Raw genomic sequence first — 20,647 nt, 5'->3', positions numbered from 1 at the left:
CGGGGTACACTCCACTGACGCTGCCATCGTTGTTTTTTTCAAATACCGCTCGCTTGCCCCGCTGTGTCCCCTGCAGTTTTCGCGCTGATGGTACCTAATAGAGATCATTTACTAACATACATAGACATAAAGTCAATTAAAACAGATTCCAATGGAGTGATGCAATGGGAAGTTGTAAAAAATGGGGGGAAAAAAAGCATTAGTGCAAAAAAGGCACAGAAAAAAAAAATGAAAAATGCGATTGACTTGTTCATAATCTAACAAGACAAAAACACAGAAATGAAGTGGCAATTCTGGAGGAGCTGCTCAGCCCCTGACACTGTGGCGTGTCTTTTATTGGGGGAGCAGCCCCACCGCATGTGGACCGCAATAATCGACTAACCCCAGCAAAATATGCATACAATGGAGGACGTCGACGCGGTCCACATGCACCACAAGAGCAAACTACACAGAATGTAGCAAATAAACATATGAAACACAGAGAGGAAATGCACCAAACAGAAATGCTACTGACTATACTGGGAAGTCATACATGCAGGTATTAAAAGCTGAGACTTTCGCCAATATGTTCCAGTCAGGAAGATATCGGAGCCCATCAATGCACCACGTCACGGTCACTCAGCATGGCAAAGGGTCCTAGCCGCTACTCTAACTATGGTGTGAACATGGTCTGGGGGTGATATAATTCAGCACACAGCCAAGCCTCCACACAAAGGCCCAGCATGAATACTGTGGTAGTACAATGTGAATGAGGCCAGGCCGTGAGCCACACCTATGCCAGACCATGTGATGGAAGTTACCAGGTGCAACAGAGTGTCCAAACACACTCAAATCTAACAAGACAAAAACACAGAAATGAAGTGGCAATTCTGGAGGAGCTGCTCAGCCCCTGACACTGTGGCGTGTCTTTTATTGGGGGAGCAGCCCCACCGCATGTGGACCGCAATAATCGACTAACCCCAGCAAAATATGCATACAATGGAGGACGTCGACGCGGTCCACATGCACCACACCATAATCTAACATTACAGAGCCACATGTGAGACATCAAAAATAAATAGCAAGGACTATTTAGGACCTGTTAAGGTTTTTATTAATTTTTTTATATATTTCTATTTAACCATTCCTCTATGATACTGAGTAACCATCCTCCGCGCTATTATGTACCTTAAAAGGGACACTGTCACCTGGATTTCACTTACTGAGCTATTATCATCACCACATCAGTCTCCACGATTTACATTAAAATATACTAGTATTACTGCCCTGTGTCTTGTAACTTGTCTAGAAAATCGCTTTTATTAATATGCTAATTACCTCAATAAGGAGCCCAAGGGGCTGCCCCTCCGGCCGTTGGAGCCCAGCCGCGCCCATTACTTCAGAGCCCAGCACTGCCCCACTGCTAATTTATTCACTCCTCTTCGCCGACGTAATGTTTGTGCAGCGCCAGTAATCCCGCGCATGCGCTCCGGATACACATGTCAATGCCCGCGCGGTGTCCTGGCATCGACCTCACAGAACTCATTGCGCATACGCCAGCTTCACTTGACCCGGAAAGGAAGAGCGGAGTCGCGCAACTTGCCAGGCGGGCGGAGGACAGAGGAGCAGGAGTGGGTCAAGCTAAGCTGGCGCATGCGCAATGAGTTCTGTAAGGCCGATGCCAGGACACTGCGCGGGCATTGACATGTGTATCCGGGGTGCATGCGCGGGATTACTGGCGCTGCACAAACATTACGTCGGCGAAGAGGAGTGAATAAATTAGCAGTGGGGCAGTGCTGGGCTCTGAAGTAATGGGCGCGGCTGGGCTCCAACGGCCGGAGGAACAGCCCCTTGGGCTCCTTATTGACGTAATTAGCATATTAATAAAAGCGATTTTATAGACAAATTACAAGACAAAGGGCTGTAATACTAGTATATTTTAATGTAAATCGTGGAGACTGATGTGGTGATGTTAATAGCTCAGTAAGGGAAATCCAGGTGACAGTGTCCCTATAAATCCCATTTTATGTTTTACCAACAATCCTAAGAGTGATCCAATCCAGGTTTTGAGTCACATAAAGACTATAAAATAATATAAGTTCTCTATAAACTAATACCCACTGAAGAAGAAGTAAGACATACTCCGAAACGCGTCTGGTGTTTACTTGGAGTAGTAATAAGCAAAAGACGTGTAATAAGGAAGGAGGAAAGGTTACAACAAACTTGTGAACATCTATTATACTATATGGAGGTGATAATAATTCCAAAACTACCTCCTGGTCTGAAAGCAGAAGCGCACGATCCACAGCCGAACTATTTGCCGAACCAAGAAACGAGACCACGTGCGGCGTGCACGCAGAAGGGACATCGCAGATGCTCATCTCCAGATAAAAGGGCACTACAATGAAGGTGGTAAGGCTATCAGTGCAAAATTTTAAAAACAGAGGTCGATTGAATTGTCTGAGAAAGACATCACACTTTGTAAGCAAAGTCAGCCATAGGACCTATTGAGATTTTGTTGCAATACAAATTGCTGAGGAGGCTGTACAACAGAAACATTGTGGCATTGTAAGCACCAAGTATATTCATCTCTATACATGACATTATTTATCTGACAGTGGGTTAGTCAGTTGCCTTGAGCACCCCCTATACCAGTAAGGGTGAACCTTTTAGAGACAGAGTGCCCAAACTGAAACCAAAAACCCACTTATTTATCGTAAAGTGCCAACATGGCAGTTTAACCTGAATACCAATATGGTATATCTTCCATGTACTTTATCATTTAGCTATAGTTGCCTGCCTACATTGAGTGCGATGCCTGTGCCGTTCATAGTACGCTGATGAATGGCAGGAAAAGTCTAAGACATATTGATACACCATACACTTTTTCCAGGGTGCGGGTGCCCTAAAAGAGGGCTCTGAGTGCCGCCTCTCGCCACCACTGCCTTATATCTGTCACGTGCCGAAGGCCAAAGGCAGACCTTCGGGATGTCTTGCAAACAGGACACAGGTAAAACAGACAAAGGACCAACAGAGTACTTTATTACACATGTAATAAAAGAACAAGACAGTAAAGCAGGTTAAGCAATAGTGGTAGAACTACCACAGAACCCAGTACACCAGCAGACCAGAGGCAAAACCCAGAGGGCAGAGAGCCAGTGAGCCCAGTTCTTCACAGAGCCCCTGGTGGTGGGGACAAACTGGACCGAGGGCTCACTGATCGCACCTCTAGGATGGTCCTGGTACACTTGGTTGCTACCTGCAGAGAACCACACAGATTCAAGCACCAGCGGAATAGACAACAGAACTGGAACCCAAGCAAACACAGGACATGGATCAGACAACAAGACAAACGGGAACCAGCACAGAAGCAGATGCCTGGACCCCATGCAAAACGGAAGCATGTCGGTCTCAGATAGAGCTGCACACAGACTAGAGATCCTCCCTCCGGAAAACCCAGAAGCAATCTAACGAAGGTAGGACAAACACAGGAACAGAAGCAGTAAGGCACTGCAGGACAGACATGGAACAGACTAGATCAGAAGTAGTAGGCACTGCCAGGCTGGACATAGGACAGGATCAGAAGCAGTTGAGCACTGCCAGGCTATCAGACGCAGTTAGAGCACTGAGAGGCTAGACATGTAACAGAGTGGTACCAGACAGAGAACAGGTAAGGCATGGAGAAGGATAACAACATCAATACAGAACAGGTACAGAAGATCAGACAAGGGAATAACAACATCAATGCTTTACCAGGCGACACCTCACAAAAGGGCAGATGACAAAACCCCCTGGGTCAGCAGCAAGAGGCTACACTCAGCAAGGCACAGGACAGACTGACCCCCTGGGTGAGCAGCAAGGGGCAACACCCAGCAAGACACAAGATAGACTGACCCTAAGGGTACATGCACACGTTCAGGATTCATGTGCGGAGAATCCGCACTGAAATCCACAGGTGTTCACAGGCAAAACCGTGGGGTCAATTCGCTTTATCTGGTGTGCATTTGCATGCGGATTTGCCTGCAGATTTGGTGCGGATTTTCCGCATGCAGATTTTACTAAGTGAATGGAGAAAATCCGGTCAGGAAAAATAAAATAAAATGACATGCTGCGGATTTTAAAATCCCCACCGCAGGTCAAAATCAGCACGGAAAAAATCGGCATCGTGTGCATTGAGAATTTCAAATTCATGAGCGTGTTCATTTAACCTAAGCCCCACAGCTCAGAGATAAAGCTGCAATAACAGGGCACCTGATAAGACACACCCAGGCACAAACCAGGGAATGTTAACCCCATAAAAACCAAACAGGGAGGGGAGCCTGCATGAACAGAGAAGTGAACACACAGGCTGCAGTACTGGACGCTGCCCCTGGCAACCAGCATACACGGAGACACCCGCAGCCAGTACGCCAGAGCACAAAAAACCCGTAACACAAACAGAAATGCATCCAGACTCAGACCCTGTTCACACTCAGAACCAGCATACATGGGAACCGCCCACAGCCAGTACACAAAGTGCATGCAGCCAGCCTGCACAGCCACAACTGTCACAGAGAACAGCACCATGACAATACCCATACCCTAGGAAGTGGTGAGCCACTGAATCATGCATTCATTCTCAAATGCTAAGTATAATTTATTTGACTGACATACTTACAGTATATTCATCAATCTTTGCAGTATACAGCCTTAAATCCCTTTCCTGCATAAAAAAATACAATAACAAAGCAGTTAGAAGAAAAAGCTATAAATCTAAATTAAAAAAAAGAGATACTGTTGGCATATTAACAGAATATGTCATCAATAGCTGATTGTTAGAGATCACAAATCCCACCAATACTTAGAATGAACAGCACTATTCCTTAGCCAACCTAACTAGGTCTGTGCTGTTTCTCTGTTCAATAGCAGTGATGTATCCAGTTAAGAGCCAATGCTATGGCTCTTTTGTTCCTGGTGCCATTGGTTTTCCTAAGGCCCCTTTCAAACGGGCGAGTATTCCGCACGGATGCGATGCGTGAGGTGAACGCATTGCACCCGCACTGAATCATGACCCATTCATTTCTATGGGGCTGTGCACACGAGCGGTGATTTTCACGCATCACTTGTGTGTTGCGTGAAAATCGCAGCATGTTCTATTTTCTGCGTTTTTCACGCAACGCAGGCCCCATAGAAGTGAATGGGGTTGCGTGAAAATCGGCGGATGCGGTGCGATTTTCACGCACGGTTGCTAGTTGACGATCGGGATTGGGACCCGATCATTATTATTTCCCCTTATAACATGGTTATAAGGGAAAATAATAGCATTCTGAATACAGAATGCTAAGTAAAATAGTGCTGGAGGGGTTAAAAAAATAAAAAATGTTTTAACTCACCTTAATCCACTTGTTTGCTAAGCCGGCATCTCTTCTGTCTTTAACTGTGAGTGATGGATCATGTGATGGACCATGTGATGAACGCAGTGACATCATCAAAGGTCCTATTGCTCACAGTTAAAGATAGAAGAGATGCCGGCTGCGCAGCGGTGACCCACTTTCGATTTTGGATGGATAGACCAATAGGGCTATTGTAGGGCCCTATAGGGTCATCCAGGGACATATAGGATTATCTTCCTGTGACTCCCTCATATTTCAAGGACCTCCCACCATCGAACCAAATCACCCTGTCAAGAAACTGCGAAACGAAGGTGTCTGAAGACTCCATCATCTGTAGGGTAGGACACTGGGTTTCATTGGTGCCGCCGTGCACCTTCGTGATACAGGCGCAGCTGTGCACTCTCTTGCATAGTGACTTTTGGCACCAAATCATTGTGTTTTTTCTTTGATGCCGCCGCGCATTATGTATATACTGTTATATGTCGTCTCCAACATCACTGCTTAGTTGTGTACTTAAGGTGCCAGTGCATACCGGCCATTGCTACCTTTCAATTGTGGACCTAAGGTGCTAGTGCATATCGGCTCTTGTTACCTTTTAGTGTCTTACACTGAATGTATAAGTGTGGACACAGTTGTTTCTGTTTCCAACGAGACCCTTGTGTGCGGGATCGTGGAAAATTGTATTCACATTGATCTTTGATAAATATTGAGGGATATATCTTTTAATGTATAAGAAGTAAAAGTTACGTCTTAAATATTCCAGATCACTATTCACTTCCTCCTTTCCTTGATTTATGCGAGTGATCATATATATGAACATTCATTTTTTAATTTTCTTTATGTTAAAGATAATACAAACGGATCTGTTCTGAATGGATGCAGACATTTGTATTATCTGAACGGATCCGTCTGTGCAGATCCATGACGGATCCACACCAAACGCGAGTGTGAAAGTAGCCTTAATTTCAAGTACAACACATTGCATACTGTTTTCTAATCCACATTTGTGTATTACCTATAATAATTCATTAAAGGGAATCTGTCACCTGCTTTTACCGTTTTAAGCTGTCACCATTGCCATGTTCACTAAAGTACCTTATTTCCAGCAGTCTTCTTCTTACTTTATTTAGTTTTGTCCTTTTGATATAAAAGCCCTTTTTATGATATGCTAATGAGGCTCCAAGGTGCCCAGAGGGGTGTTTTTTTCCCTCTCCGGTGCCCAGTGACGCCCCCCTGCAGTACCCAGCCCGCCTTAATTTGAATCCCAAGAATGCCTCCTGATCCTCAAATAACCTCCCACAGCACCGGAAAACTGTTCCGCCCCCTCCCCACGTCATCGTCTACCTTCTAGAAATGCCCCATCCTTCTTCCTGTCGGCGGCCACAAAACTCCTCAGGGCAACAGCGCTCAGGTTACATCACTGGGCTCGGCGCATGCCCAGTGAGACTTTTGAGGCTGTTGCCCTCAGGAGCTTTTCTGGCCACCGACAGGAAGAAGGACGGGGCATTTCTAGAAGGTAGACAATGACGTGGGGAGGGGGTGGAACAGTTTGCCGGGGCTGTGGGAGGTTATTTGAGGATCAGGAGGCGTTCTTGGGATTCAAATTAAGGCGGGCTGGGCACTGCAGGGGGGCGTCACTGGGCACCGGAGAGGAAAAAAAGCCCCTCTGGGCACCTTGGAGCCTCATTAGCATATAATAAAAAGGGCTTTTATATCAAAAGGACAAAACGAAATAAAGTAAGAAGAAGACTGCTGGAAATAAGGTACTTTAGTGAACATAGTGATGGTGACAGCTTAAAATGGTAAAAGCAGGTTACAGATTCCCTTTAACTATAATTAACAAAAAATAGTTATAAAAAAGTGTTTGTTATTCATTTTTCTAAAACTTTCATTCAGTTATTTCAGTTTATTTTTTTGTGCTATAAAAGGACTTAAAGGGGTTGTTCCACTAAAAATATTCTTTGGTTTTCAGTGAGTTATTCAATAAAATGTTTCTGTATAGCGCCACCTGCTTTTTGTTCTTTTTCTTATTTCTTCGCCCTACTCACTGAGATGGTCGCACATGCTCAGTTTCATCCTTCAACTGCCTCCTGAGTTGTGATAGGGAGAGAGCTCCAGCAGAATGGACACGCCCCCTTAGCTCCAGCAGAATGGACATGCCCCCTTAGCTCCAGCAGAATGGACACCCCCCTTAGCTGCAGTGGAAAAAACCCTCCCCTTGAGCTGGCAGCTTGATATAGATCTAGCAGAGCAATGGATGGGGAGATCTCTAGATCCATGTGAGGTACAAGGCTGGTTCTAGCTTAGTTGGAAGAAGATTGTCATGTACTATATGATGTCTGATTTTTATTTTTTACATTAGTCATGGAATTAGTCTTTTACAATGTACTGCCACTTTTAAGTATGCTAAAGATATATTCATTTGTGACAAAAAAGTGGTGTACATTTTGTTGTTCAAATACTTTTATTGACATGAATATAATTAGTGTGGACACAGTCCAATCGAAATCAAGTAGAGTTATCATACACATATCGACTTCAGAATATTTTGAATATCACCAAATTTTGTGAAAAACATGTAATATAAATGATCATAAAAGTATTACAAATAGATGACCCATCTACATACTCAAGGGGGAAGGGAAAACAGGGAAGGGAAGACGGGGAGGGATTACAGTTGTGGTGTACATTTTAGCCCTGATTTATCATACCTTCACTCTAGAATTCTTGTGTCAAAAATAGGGCTTTTGTGACTTTTTTGCACTCGCTTGCGCAAAATTTAATCGATTAAAAAGTCGCAATCTCACTCCAGGAGGTGGGTGGAGTAGAAAACTGGAGGAGCTTCTCTAGACAGAAGTGTTAGGTTTAAGGACAAGTCAAATTTATCAAACAACAAGGGACATTTGATAAATGTGGCACAAAGTACTCCAACACAGACTCAAGCAAAACTGACTCTAAATATTCTCCTCATGATAAATTCCCCTTTTTGTACCTTGCTTGACAAGGAAGGCTGGCTTGGCAGGAAAGGAGGCATTGCTTGGTAGGCAAGGAGGAGTGGCGCAAGATGCAACAACATGCACCAGAAGTGCTTCAAAATTTTGACGCATAGTAAGCCAGCCAATAGGTAGTGTAAAATTAGGCAAAAGTGTCTAAATATGAAACAGCTTTATCATACAGTGTGTGCCAAAATAAAACCATTGGGGACTTTTATCGGGTACGGGGCTGTCTTTATAGTGACACCTTCACATCAATGTGCAGGAACAGGTTAAAGAAAAGAGAAGATGCTAAAGAGTAAAGATTAAAATCAGGGAAACTGAAGTTTTCTGCAGTAATCAAAGAGATTGGCGCTATAATTTTTGTAGGAACCTCTAGGAAACTGAAAGCAACAACCTAATTGGTTAGTATGGCCAACCTCTTCTCTTTTCCTTGCACATGGACTGTTCTGTGATAATGTCTCATGTTAACCCGTCTCCTAATTAGTTCTCTTATCAAAGTCACCTTCAGCAAAAGATTTGTGATGTCGAGAGCTATTAACACTCCTGTAGTATAGATAGCGACCACTCAAGATCTACATAAGAACAGGAAAACTGCCCCAACATGGTCACCTACATCTGTTGGTAGGCAATCACCTGAACTATGGTGATGCTAAATGAGGCTTTCCAGCTGCATGCCTCAAGACAGATGGGGATTTTCTGAGAATCAGATATCGACGACCTATCCGCAGGTTAAATCATCAATATCTGATTGTTGGGGTCCGGCTCCGAGGTCCCCACCGATCAGCTGTGGAAGAGGCTGCTGCAGTTGGGCGAGTGCTGCAGCCCCTTACTCAGCCCGTGAAGCCACATTTGTTGGTCACATGACCTTTTTACAGCTCAGTCCCATTCAAGTGAATGGGAGCATTGTGCAATACCAAGCACAGCCATTATACAATGTATAGCCATCATACAACGTACAGTGCTGTGCTTGCAATACTACGAAGAGGTCCCTCCAAAGTTAGAGGTGCTAGGAGTCTGACCCCCACTGATCAGATATTGATGACATATACTATCCTAAGGATAACTCTTCACTATTTAAAGGGGTTGCCCATTTTCCCATATTGATGACCTATCCTCAGGATAAAGTAGGTCATCAATATCAGATTGGCTGGGGTCCCACTACCAGCACACCCACTGATCAGCTTTTTGAAGAGACCGAAGCACTAGTATGTGTTCAAATCATTGGATGGAACAGCTGTAATGTCGAAGGCATGCAGGAAAACAGTGAAGAGAATGCAGCACTTGTATGAGCGCTGCTTTCTCTTCATATAGTTGATGGTCAGAGTCAGAACCCCGTCGATCTGATATTGATGACCTAACCTGAGGATGGGTCATCGATATGGGAAACCGAACAACCCCTTTTTTTTTTTTAAACTCGTTTTATTGAAGTTTCAATAAAAGGCATACATTAAGGCATCAAAAACAAAACTGTAGCAGCCCGCGCAGGGGAGCTCCAGGTATCATGGCGTTTTACATGAAAATCACATATGGGCAGGTACATTAACTCGGAATAGAAGCATATACAAGCGAATAAACATAACATCATGCTTCATAAAGCACTGAGCCAGACATTAACTACATCATTGCACAATATTCATCAAAGGGGTGCATCATGTAGACCTTGCTTATATAGAGTGCATGTGCATGGGTTGCAAAGTCAAAGGTGAGGAGCACCCCTCCCCCCATACCTTTTGAAATTTCTGCGGGCACCTTCTATGAGTGTATACTACTTTCTCCATAGACATGGCTTGATTCACCAGTGCTTTCCATTGATTGACAGTTGGAGGCCTGTCAGCCATCCACCTCAGCGCTATTGCCTTCCTAGCCATGAATAAAGCCTCTCCTAAAAATATCCTCTGGTGATGTGTCCACTGCTCCTCATCCAGGACTCCCAGGACACAAACTTTAGGACAAACAGCTAGCTGAGCAGGGACCATTGTTGAAAGAACGTCCACAACCTTATCCCAGAAGGCCTGAATATAGCTGCATCCCCACATCAAATGCCAGAAATCAGCCCTTTCCTCTTGACACCTATGACATCTACTACTGGGAGACCTTCCCATTCTATATAACCTTAGAGGAGATAAGTAGCTCCTATGGAGAATAAATAGCTGGGTTAGTCTGTTGTTCACTGAAGGGGAAACCCTAGTGGGCACCAGCAGAGCCTCCTCCCAATCCTCGGCATCAAATGTAATGATGGAGTCTCTCCACTTTGCCTCTACCTCCAAAGGTTGGAGTGCCATGCGTTCTCCCAACAGATGAGTATATAACACAGAAATTACTCCCCTGGGACCCTGTGACCTTAATACCCCTATCAAGGGATACTTAGAGATGTTCTTACTCTCACCTCTAAATTGAGCAGTTAGGGCATGCCGCAACTGAAGATATCTATAGAATTGTGTATGAGGGATCTCAAACTTCTCTTGCAATTGCTGTAGAGATCGCAAAACGCCTCCTATATATAAGTCCTCCAAGGTCCGAATCCCTTGCTCTTTCCAATCCGCTGCTCCCTCCAAATTCACCAAATGTGGAAACATAGGATTATCCCAAAGAGGAGCAGTATCTGGCAAATCCTTGTATGAGTTAAGTTTGGCCGCCCTCCAGACCTGGTTGGCTAACCTATGGGCAGGGAGAAGCCTACCAAGCACCTGATTGGGGGTTTCCAACACAGGCCACAAAGTGGAAAGGTTAAGATACTCCCTCAGCCAGTATTCCGGTCCCGGCAGTTCCCCCTGCCCCACCCATGCCGCTATGTATTTCAGCTGACTAGCTAAGTAATACAGAAAAAAGTCAGGCAGGGCCACTCCACCGTGAAGCTTGGACCTCTGTAGGACGTTCAAGGAAAGCTTCCTCCTAGCTCCCCCCCAGACAAAAGCCGCTGTTATCTTGTGCAATCTGTCAAAGAAGGTTTTAGAGACCGGGGCGCATGCGTGTGACAGGAGATAAAGACCCTTCGGAAGTAAAACCATTTTGACCAAATTCAATCTACCCATTATCGAAAGCGGTAAGGACTTCCATGTTTTAAATTTGTCAATGACCGAACAACCCCTTTAAGTTGCGGAAAACCCACTTAAAGTTTATTACAGACTCCCTGCACTAAAATACTTCCCAAAAAAAGTCCAATCACATAAGTACTGTGAACCAGACTTACTTACATATTTACTTTTCCAGTTCTTGCTGCTTTCCAATTTCTAACAAATAAAGAAAAATTTATGTGAGTTTATAATTTTTATTCAAAAATGTAAATGTTTAAAAAAAAAAAAAAACATATTACACAGAGCACACATCATGCATACATCTTTGTACATGCTGTCTGCATAATCCATTAAGTTAAAGGGGTTGGCCAATGGAAAATATTCAACATTTTTCTTTTGATAACTTTGCATTTGTTGACCGCTGTATACATCTGGAATCAATATTTGCAGAACCCGGTTATCTATGTTAAAAGTTCAATAAAAAGTAAAAAGAGAAAAAATATTCTACATTTTTCAAACCAGCACCTGGATCTGAATCCTTTTGTAATTGAAGCTAATTAAAATTAAAAGTTTAGTATAGTCAATGAGTTACTCAATAAAATCTATCTGCACAGCACCACCTGCTGTTTGTTCTTCTCCTTATTTCTCTGTCCACCTCACTAACATAAGCTGAGGTGGACGCACATGCTTAGTTCCATCCTTCAACTGCCACCAGAATTATCTTCTGTTAAAAATTGTGAGAGAGAGCTGCAGAAGAAAGGACACATCCCCTGCACTGCCTGTCTGAAGAGAATCTAGCAGAGCAATTGGAGTAATGAATGGGGAGATCTCTGGATCCATGTACATGACTGGTTTTTGCTTTGTTAGAAATAGATTGCCATGTACTATATGATGCCTGATTTATTTATTTTTTACATTAGTCATGGAATAACCCCTTTAAATGAATGACTAAAATATCATCTAACACGGACGTACCGTAGCAACGCAGTTAAAATTTGAACTACTATTGCACTCCTGATGTACAGTGGGATGCGAAAGTTTGGGCAACCTTGATAATCGTCACGATTTTCCTGTATAAATCGTTGGTTGTTACGATAAAAAATGTCAGTTAAATATATCATATAGGAGACACACACAGTGATATTTGAGAAGTGAAATGAAGTTTATTGGATTTACAGAAAGTGTGCTATAATTGTTTAAAGGGCTTCTGTCACCCCATTAAACAGTTTTTGTTGTTTTTTGGTTACTTATAATCCCTATACTGCGATTTATGCATACATACTGTAATTAATCATTTTGGTTCAGCAGATTATGTTAAAAATGTACTTTTAAAATATGCAAATTACCTTGCTACCAGCAAGTAAGGCGGCTACTTGCTGGTAGAAGCCGCATCCTCCTATCCTAAAGACGCCCCCTCCGCATGTTGAATGACAGGGCCAGCGGACGGGATCTTTCTCTGCTGGCCCTGTTTGCATTCAAAATCTGGCGCCTGCGCCGTACCTGTCTTCAGTCGGCGCAGGCGCACTGAGAGGAGGACGCTCGCTCGGCCGCTCCTTCCTCAATGCACCTGCGCCGGGTGTAGATGTGACATCATCGGCGCAGGCGCATTGAGGATGGAGCGGCCGAGCGAGCGTCCGCCTCTCAGTGCGCCTGCGCCGACTGAAGACAGGCACGGCGCAGGCGCCAGATTTTGAATGCAAACAGGGCCAGCAGAGAAAGATCCCGTCCGCTGGCCCTGTCAATCAACATGCGGAGGGGGCGTCTTTAGGATAGGAGGATGCGGCTGCTACCAGCAAGTAGCTGCCCTACTTGCTGGTAGACAGGTAATTTGCATATTTTAAAAGTACGTTTTTAGCATAATATGCTGAACCAAAATGATTAATTACAGTATGTATGCATAAATCGCAGCATAGGGATTATAAGTAACCAAAAAATAATAAAAAAATGTTTAGTGGGGTGACAGAAGCCCTTTAAACAAAATTAGGCAGGTGCATAAATTTGGGCACTGTTGTCATTTTATTGATTCCAAAACCTTTAGAACTAATTATTGGAACTCAAATTGGCTTGGTAAGCTCAGTGACCCCTGACCTACATAGACAGGTGAATCCAATTATGAGAAAGAGTATTTAAGGGGTTCAATTGTAAGTTTTCCTCCTCTTTTAATTTTCTCTGAATAGTAGCAACATGGGGGTCTCAAAACAACTCTCAAATGACCTGAAGACAAAGATTGTTCACCATCATGGTTTAGGGGAAGGATACAGAAAGCTGTCTCAGAGATTTCAGCTGTCTGTTTCCACAGTTAGGAACATATTGAGGAAATGGAAGACCACAGGCTCAGTTCAAGTTAAGGCTCGAAGTGGCAGACCAAGAAAAATCTCGGATAGACAGAGGCGACGAATGGTGAGAACAGTCAGAGTCAACCCACAGACCAGCACCAAAGACCTACAACATCATCTTGCTGCAGATGGAGTCACTGTGCATCGTTCAACCATTCGGCGCACTTTACACAAGGAGATGCTGTATGCGCGAGTGATACAGAGGAAGCCTTTTCTCCGCCCACAGCACAAGAAGTGCCGCTTGAGGTGGGCTAAAGCACATTTGGACAAGCCAGCTTAATTTTGGAATAAGGTGCTGTGGACTGATGAAACTAAAATTGAGTTATTTGGCCATAACAAGGGGCGTTATGCATGGAGGTGTCACGAAGGTGTCAAGAACCACGCCTGACTCCGTTATACCCGGGGTCAGGAAGTCGCAGCGGTTGGCTGCGCGCTCTATGTAAGATAGGGCTGTTTCCTTATGGTAGCTTTCTGGGTTTGCTTTGCAACCCTTTTGGCTCACTCAGGGATCCGTAGCTCCTTCTCCTCAGCTGTTCCTTGTCCAGCACTCCCAACCTCCTTATATTCCCCTCTCACACTTCTCTGGTTGCCAGATATAGAGCTTCCTGCCTGGACATCTATTCTGACCCTCTGGAGCTGTGTTGCTGCGTTCTCTGGTTGTTGGTCCAGAATGCTACCCTCCGGATCCCTGTTGGACCTTTGTGGTCTGCTGTGGTCACCCACCTGGGTGTATGTGTTTGTCTGTATTGTCTGTCCTCTCCCTGGTGTTTCCCTCTTAGTGTCAGTGGTGCGGACTAGCGATCCCACCGGCCCGTTCACTATCTAGGGCTCATTTTAGGGAAAGCCAGGGTTTAGGCACGTGATCGCCGCACGGGTGAGGAACCCGTCTAGGGACGTCAGGGCAGTCAGGTGCCAGCCGCAAGGTGAGTCAGGGGTCACCACCTTTCCCTCTCCCTTGGGCAGGGCTTTCCCTTTTCCCTCCCTGTGTGTGACGCCAGTCATTACATTATATCTGGCCCTTATTTTGTGTAGGTAAAAAAAAAAAATAATAATTTTTTTTTACCTACTTAGAATCCAGTATGGATCAAATTGCTGCTCTGTCCAAACAATTTCATGGCCTGTCTTTAGAGGTGGCAGGATTGAAGGCGTCGGTCCTCCAGCAACAGCAGCAATTACAACTGACCGGAAGCCCAGCGGTTGCTACTGGTAACCAGGTTGTTGCGGAACCCAAGGTCCCTCTCCCTGACAGATTTTCTGGGGGAAGGGACAAGTTTTTGACATTCCGTGAGGCCTGTAAATTATATTTTAAACTGCGCCCTTACTCCTCTGGTAATGAAGAACAGCGGGTGGGGATTGTTATTTCCCTGCTGCAGGGGGACCCGCAGTCCTGGGCGTTCTCTTTACCTACTGATTCCCAGGCTCTTCGGTCAGTGGATGAGTTTTTCGGGGCCTTGGGTCTCATATATGACGACCCTGACAGAGTCGCACTGGCTGAATCAAGATTACGGAGACTCCTACAAGGAGAGCGGCCGGTAGAGGAGTATTGCTCTGACTTCCGTAGGTGGGCTACAGATACCCAATGGAACGACTCGGCTCTCAGGAGTCAGTTCTGCTCTGGGTTATCCGAAAGGGTTAAGGATGCGCTTGCATTATATGAGACCCCCTTTTCCCTTGATGCGGTTATGTCCCTTTCTATCCGAATAGATAGACGCCTTAGGGACAGGTTGAAAAAACCGGAGCAATTGGTAACCCCTCCCAAGCAGCAGTTAGTCGGTACGGACTTAGACGAGCCTATGCAGCTAGGAGGAACTACTCGTCAGGTCCGTCCTCCTGAGGCTCGCCGTAGGCGTGGGGTTTGTTTTTTTTGTGGGGAGAGGGGTCATTTCATTAATGTCTGTCCTTCTTTCCTCAGAAACAAAAGACCGTCGGAAAACTACTAACCCCAGGCTGTGTGGAGGATGTCAGCCGGGAAGTATACGTTTCCTCCATACGTACATCGCAATTTGTGTTGCCAGCGGTTATTTTTTTTGGTGATAAGACGGAGACTATTTCTTTCTTTCTAGACAGTGGAGCAGGGGTAAATTTGATAGATGCCCATTTTGCCCGCACTATGGGTTTGTCTCTCTGTACGCTACAGAGACCTATTCCCATATTCGCTATTGATTCTGCTCCTCTGTCTCAGAGAAACCTCACCCACATTGTTCATAATTTACACCTTCGGGTAGGGGACCACCATAACGAGATGCTTTCATGTTATGTTCTGGAGGGGCTTCCCACTCCGGTAGTGCTGGGTCTTCCCTGGTTGGTAGCGCACAATCCAGTGGTGGATTGGCAGGCCAGGGAGATATTGGAGTGGAGTGAGCAGTGCAGAGAAAATTGCTTAAATAGCAATTGCTTAGTCGCCTCCATAACTACCCTACCTACATTTATTTCGGATTTTGAGGTTATTTTTTTATCTGCTTCAGGTTTCCGTATGGATCCTAGGAAGGTCCAGGCAATTTTAGATTGGGATCTTCCTGAGAACCTCAAAGCACTGCAACGGTTCTTGGGCTTCGCGAATTTCTATAGGAAATTCATTAAAAATTATTCACTTATTGTAAAACCCCTTACTGACATGACTAGGAAGGGGACTGATTTTTCTAAATGGTCTGACGCCGCTAAATGCTTTTTCCTCTCTAAAAGAGAGGTTTACCTCAGCACCTGTACTAGTCCAACCTGATGTCTCTCAGCCTTTTATTGTTGAAGTCGATGCGTCAGAGGTGGGAGTGGGGGCGGTGCTGTCTCAGGGTCCGTCTCCTGGTAAATGGCGTCCTTGTGCTTTCTTTTCTAAAAAACTATCTGCAGCAGAAAAGAACTACGATATTGGCAATAGGGAACTATTAGCTATTAAACTAGCGTTTGAAGAATGGCGTCACTTTTTAGAGGGGGCAGTCCACCCCGTCACTGTGATTTACGGACCACAAAAATCTTCTGTACCTCAAATCAGCTAAGCGTCTCACCCCTAAACAAGCTAGGTGGTCGCTATTTTTTACCAGGTTTAACTTTGTGATTACCTATCGTCCTGGGGCAAAGAATACCAAGGCTGATGCACTCTCTCGTTGTTTCCCTGGAGGGGGTAATGTGAGTGATCCGGTGCCCATTCTTCAAAGCGGAGTGGTTGTTTCTGCGGTACACTCTGTTCTGGAGGGGAAGGTGTTAGAGGCCCAGGGGGACGCCCCGGTCTCTTGCCCCTCAGAGAAATTGTTTGTACCGTTGAACCTGCGTTTCGAATTATTAAAGGAACATCATAATTCGGCACTTGCTGGGCACCCGGGAAGTAAAGCAACCTTGGAGCTATTGTCTCGTCGTTTTTGGTGGCCAAGGTTGCGTCAGGATGTATTGGATTTTGTGTCTTCTTGTTCTACCTGTGCGCGCGCAAAAGTTTCAGATACACGTCCTGCAGAGTCTCTATTACCACTCGTCATTCCCAATAGACCATGGACACATCTGTCAATGGATTTTATCACTGACTTACCTTTGTCTTTTGGTAGTAGTGGACAGGTTTAGCAAAATGGTACACTTCATTGCGTTACCCGCACTACCTAATGCTAAGACTCTTGCTCAGGTATTCGTCAGTGAAATCGTGAAGCTTCACGGGGTCCCCTCCGATGTTGTTTCGGATCGGGGTACCCAGTTTATTTCTAAATTTTTGAAAGCTTTTTGTTCCCGTTTGGGGGTACACTTGTCCTTTTCCTCAGCTTTCCATCCTCAGTCGAATGGACAGACTGAGCGTACCAACCAAAACCTGGAGACATATCTAAGATGTTTTGTGTCTGAAAACCAAGAGTTGTGGTCATCATATTTACCGTTAGCTGAGTTTGCCATAAATAATCGTCGTCAGGAATCCACTGGCAAGTCACCATTTCTTGGTGCATATGGTTTTCATCCCCAATTCTGTACTTTCAAAGAGGGGGGGTCTTCTGGGGTTCCCGAAGAGGAACGGTTTTCGTCATCTCTTTCGTCATCGGTATGGCAGAAGGTACAAGCTAACTTGAAAAATATGGGAGGTAAATACAAATGCATGGCTGATAAGAGACGGTCGCCAGGTCCGGACCTAGGAGTGAATGACTATGTGTGGTTGTCTACTAGGAATATTAAATTGAAGGTTCCCTCTTGGAAACTGGGTCCTAGGTTTATTGGTCCTTACAAAATTGTAGCCATCATCAACCCCGTGGCTTTTCGCCTGGAGTTACCTCAGACTTTTAAAATCCATAATGTCTTTCATAAGTCGTTACTCAAAAAATATTTTCCACCTCTAGAACCGTCACCGCTGCCACCCCCTCCTGTTGTTGTGGATGGTAATCTAGAATTTCAGATATCCAAAATTGTTGATTCTCGTCGGGTCCACCGCTCTCTTCAATATCTGGTGCATTGGAGAGGTTATGGTCCTGAGGAAAGAATGTGGGTTCCTGCGTCTGAGGTAAACGCCGACAGGCTAGTTTGGGTTTTTCATGCCTCTCATCCTAAGAGACCTGGTCCTGAGGCCCCTCGTAGAGAGGGGGGTACTGTCACGAGGGTGTCAAGAACCACGCCTGACTCCGTTATACCCGGGGTCAGGAAGCCGCAGCGGTTGGCTGCGCGCTCTATGTAAGATAGGGCTGTTTCCTTATGGTAGCTTTCTGGGTTTGCTTTGCAACCCTTTTGGCTCACTCAGGGATCCGTAGCTCCTTCTCCTCAGCTGTTCCTTGTCCAGCACTCCCAACCTCCTTATATTCCCCTCTCACACTTCTCTGGTTGCCAGATATAGAGATTCCTGCCTAGACATCTATTCTGACCCTCTGGAGCTGTGTTGCTGCGTTCTCTGGTTGTTGGTCCAGAACGCTACCCTCCGGATCCCTGTTGGACCTTTGTGGTCTGCTGTGGTCACCCACCTGGGTGTATGTGTTTGTCTGTATTGTCTGTCCTCTCCCTGGTGTTTCCCTCTTAGTATCAGTGGTGCGGACTAGCGATCCCACCGGCCCGTTCACTATCTAGGGCTCATTTTAGGGAAAGCCAGGGTTTAGGCACGTGATCGCCGCACGGGTGAGGAACCCGTCTAGGGACGTCAGGGCAGTCAGGTGCCAGCCGCAAGGTGAGTCAGGGGTCACCACCTTTCCCTCTCCCTTGGGCAGGGCTTTCCCTTTTCCCTCCCTGTGCGTGACGCCGGTCATTACAGGAGGAAAAAGAACACAGCATTCCAAGAAAAGCACCTGCTACCTACAGTAAAATATGGTAGTGGTTCCATCATGCTGTGGGGCTGTGTGGCCAATGCAGGGACTGGGAATCTTGTCAAAGTTGAGGGACGCATGGATTCCACTCAGTATCAGCAGATTCTGGAGACCAATGTCCAGGAATCAGTGCAAAGCTGAAGCTGCGCCGGGGCTGGATCTTTCAACAAGAAAATGACCCTAAACACTGCTCAAAATCCACTAAGGCATTTATGCAGAGGAACAAGTACAACGTTCTGGAATGGCCATCTCAGTCCCCAGACCTGAATATAATTGAAAATCTGTGGTGTGACTTAAAGAGAGCTGTCCATGCTCGGAAGCCATCAAACCTGAATGAACTAAAGATGTTTTGTAAAGAGGAATGGTCCAAAATACCTTCAACCAGAATCCAGACTTTCATTGGAATCTACAGGAAGCGTTTAGAGGCTGTAATTTCTGCAAAAGGATGATCTACTAAATATTGATTTAATTTCTTTTTTGTGGTGCCCAAATTTATGAACCTGCCTAATTTTGTTTAAACAATTATAGCACACTTTCTGTAAATCCAATAAACTTCATTTCACTTCTCAAATATCACTGTGTGTGTCTCCTATATGATATATTTAACTGACATTTTTTATCGTAACAACCAACGATTTATATAGGAAAATCATGACTATTAACAAGGTTGCCCAAACTTTCGCATCCCACTGTACATACATCATTTAAGGGCTTTTGCTTTTACTATGAGCTGTATGAATCTGCTCATAGAACCCTTCTGAGATTGGCAGCACATTAGGTCTAAGCTGACGTGTGCACCAGTTGTAGGTCTTGTCCACGTTTTGTACATAAGAGATAATTCTGTACTTTGCACTTTACTTCATAGCAGTGATTAATGTGCCATTCATTATTTCATTATTCATCATGTTTTCCATTATCTGTGGACTATATATTTATATGACTGTTGACTGGAGTCTGTTTTTTCAGTCATGTGACTCCTTTTTAATAGGCTTTTAAGTGTGGATTTTTATTTTTCACTACATTTTTTCTTCTCATATGTTTTTTGGTTGGCGTGATCATTTATAATTCTGTGTATGCCATTACTCCAGGTCCAATGTCTTAAACTGTACACAATTTATGGCACAAACACAATGATAAAAGTGGAGCATGCTGCACAGCATACTGTTTTTCAATGGCAGCCAAATACCAGACAAATACATCTGGGTACTATAGTTGCGTGTGTCTGGCTATAGGTTCAGTGGGACCATATATACAGTAACCAGTTTAATTGCTAAATTGCTAAACAGTACACAACCACTTCTGACAACACTGCCTCCCTATGTCTCAATGATAACTAGGGGCGTTCCCTAATGTGCTTTATCTCTGCACTGGACCCTTTAAGCTTGGATCTTCTCTGTAATGTCATTTACGGGGCTGCATTTTGTACTAGCATTTTCCGAATAATGGGTTAATAACAGCAATGCATGCGACAAGAAAGCAATCATCTGGTTCACGAACCAAAAGTCACATAAACTGGGCAATGAACAGAACACTTACCTTGGGTCCTCCCTTTCATCTTATCCGCTGCAGATCTGCTAATTCTCGGAAATATGCCCGCACCAATTCTCAAACTGTCTGATGCACACTATGCATTGTTGGCCCAAAACACTTCCTACTTGTCCAGGACAGGTCTTGGATAGGCAATGTTCATGTGAGGAGAGCTGG

At 44.8% G+C, this 20,647-nt stretch overlaps 1 protein-coding gene across 2 annotated transcripts in view; it reads right to left on the bottom strand.

Annotated features, from left to right (window-relative positions):
* Window positions 1-20,647, bottom strand: part of IL15 (interleukin 15) — a 128,456-nt gene that overhangs the window by 42,840 nt on the left and 64,969 nt on the right. For both annotated transcript variants that reach the window (XM_040418487.1, XM_040418488.1), the window contains exons 4-5: window positions 11,542-11,577; window positions 4,637-4,681 (exon numbers count right to left, since the gene is read on the bottom strand). In XM_040418487.1, coding sequence (XP_040274421.1) covers window positions 4,637-4,681; window positions 11,542-11,577 — 81 coding nt within the window. The remainder of the gene's footprint in view (window positions 1-4,636; window positions 4,682-11,541; window positions 11,578-20,647) is intronic.

The sequence above is a fragment of the Bufo bufo genome, chromosome 2, assembly GCF_905171765.1.
Source record: "Bufo bufo chromosome 2, aBufBuf1.1, whole genome shotgun sequence".
Taxonomy (NCBI): domain Eukaryota; kingdom Metazoa; phylum Chordata; class Amphibia; order Anura; family Bufonidae; genus Bufo; species Bufo bufo.
The sequence above is the reverse complement of the archived record's forward strand: the minus strand, read 5'-3'. Positions and strand labels throughout refer to the sequence as shown.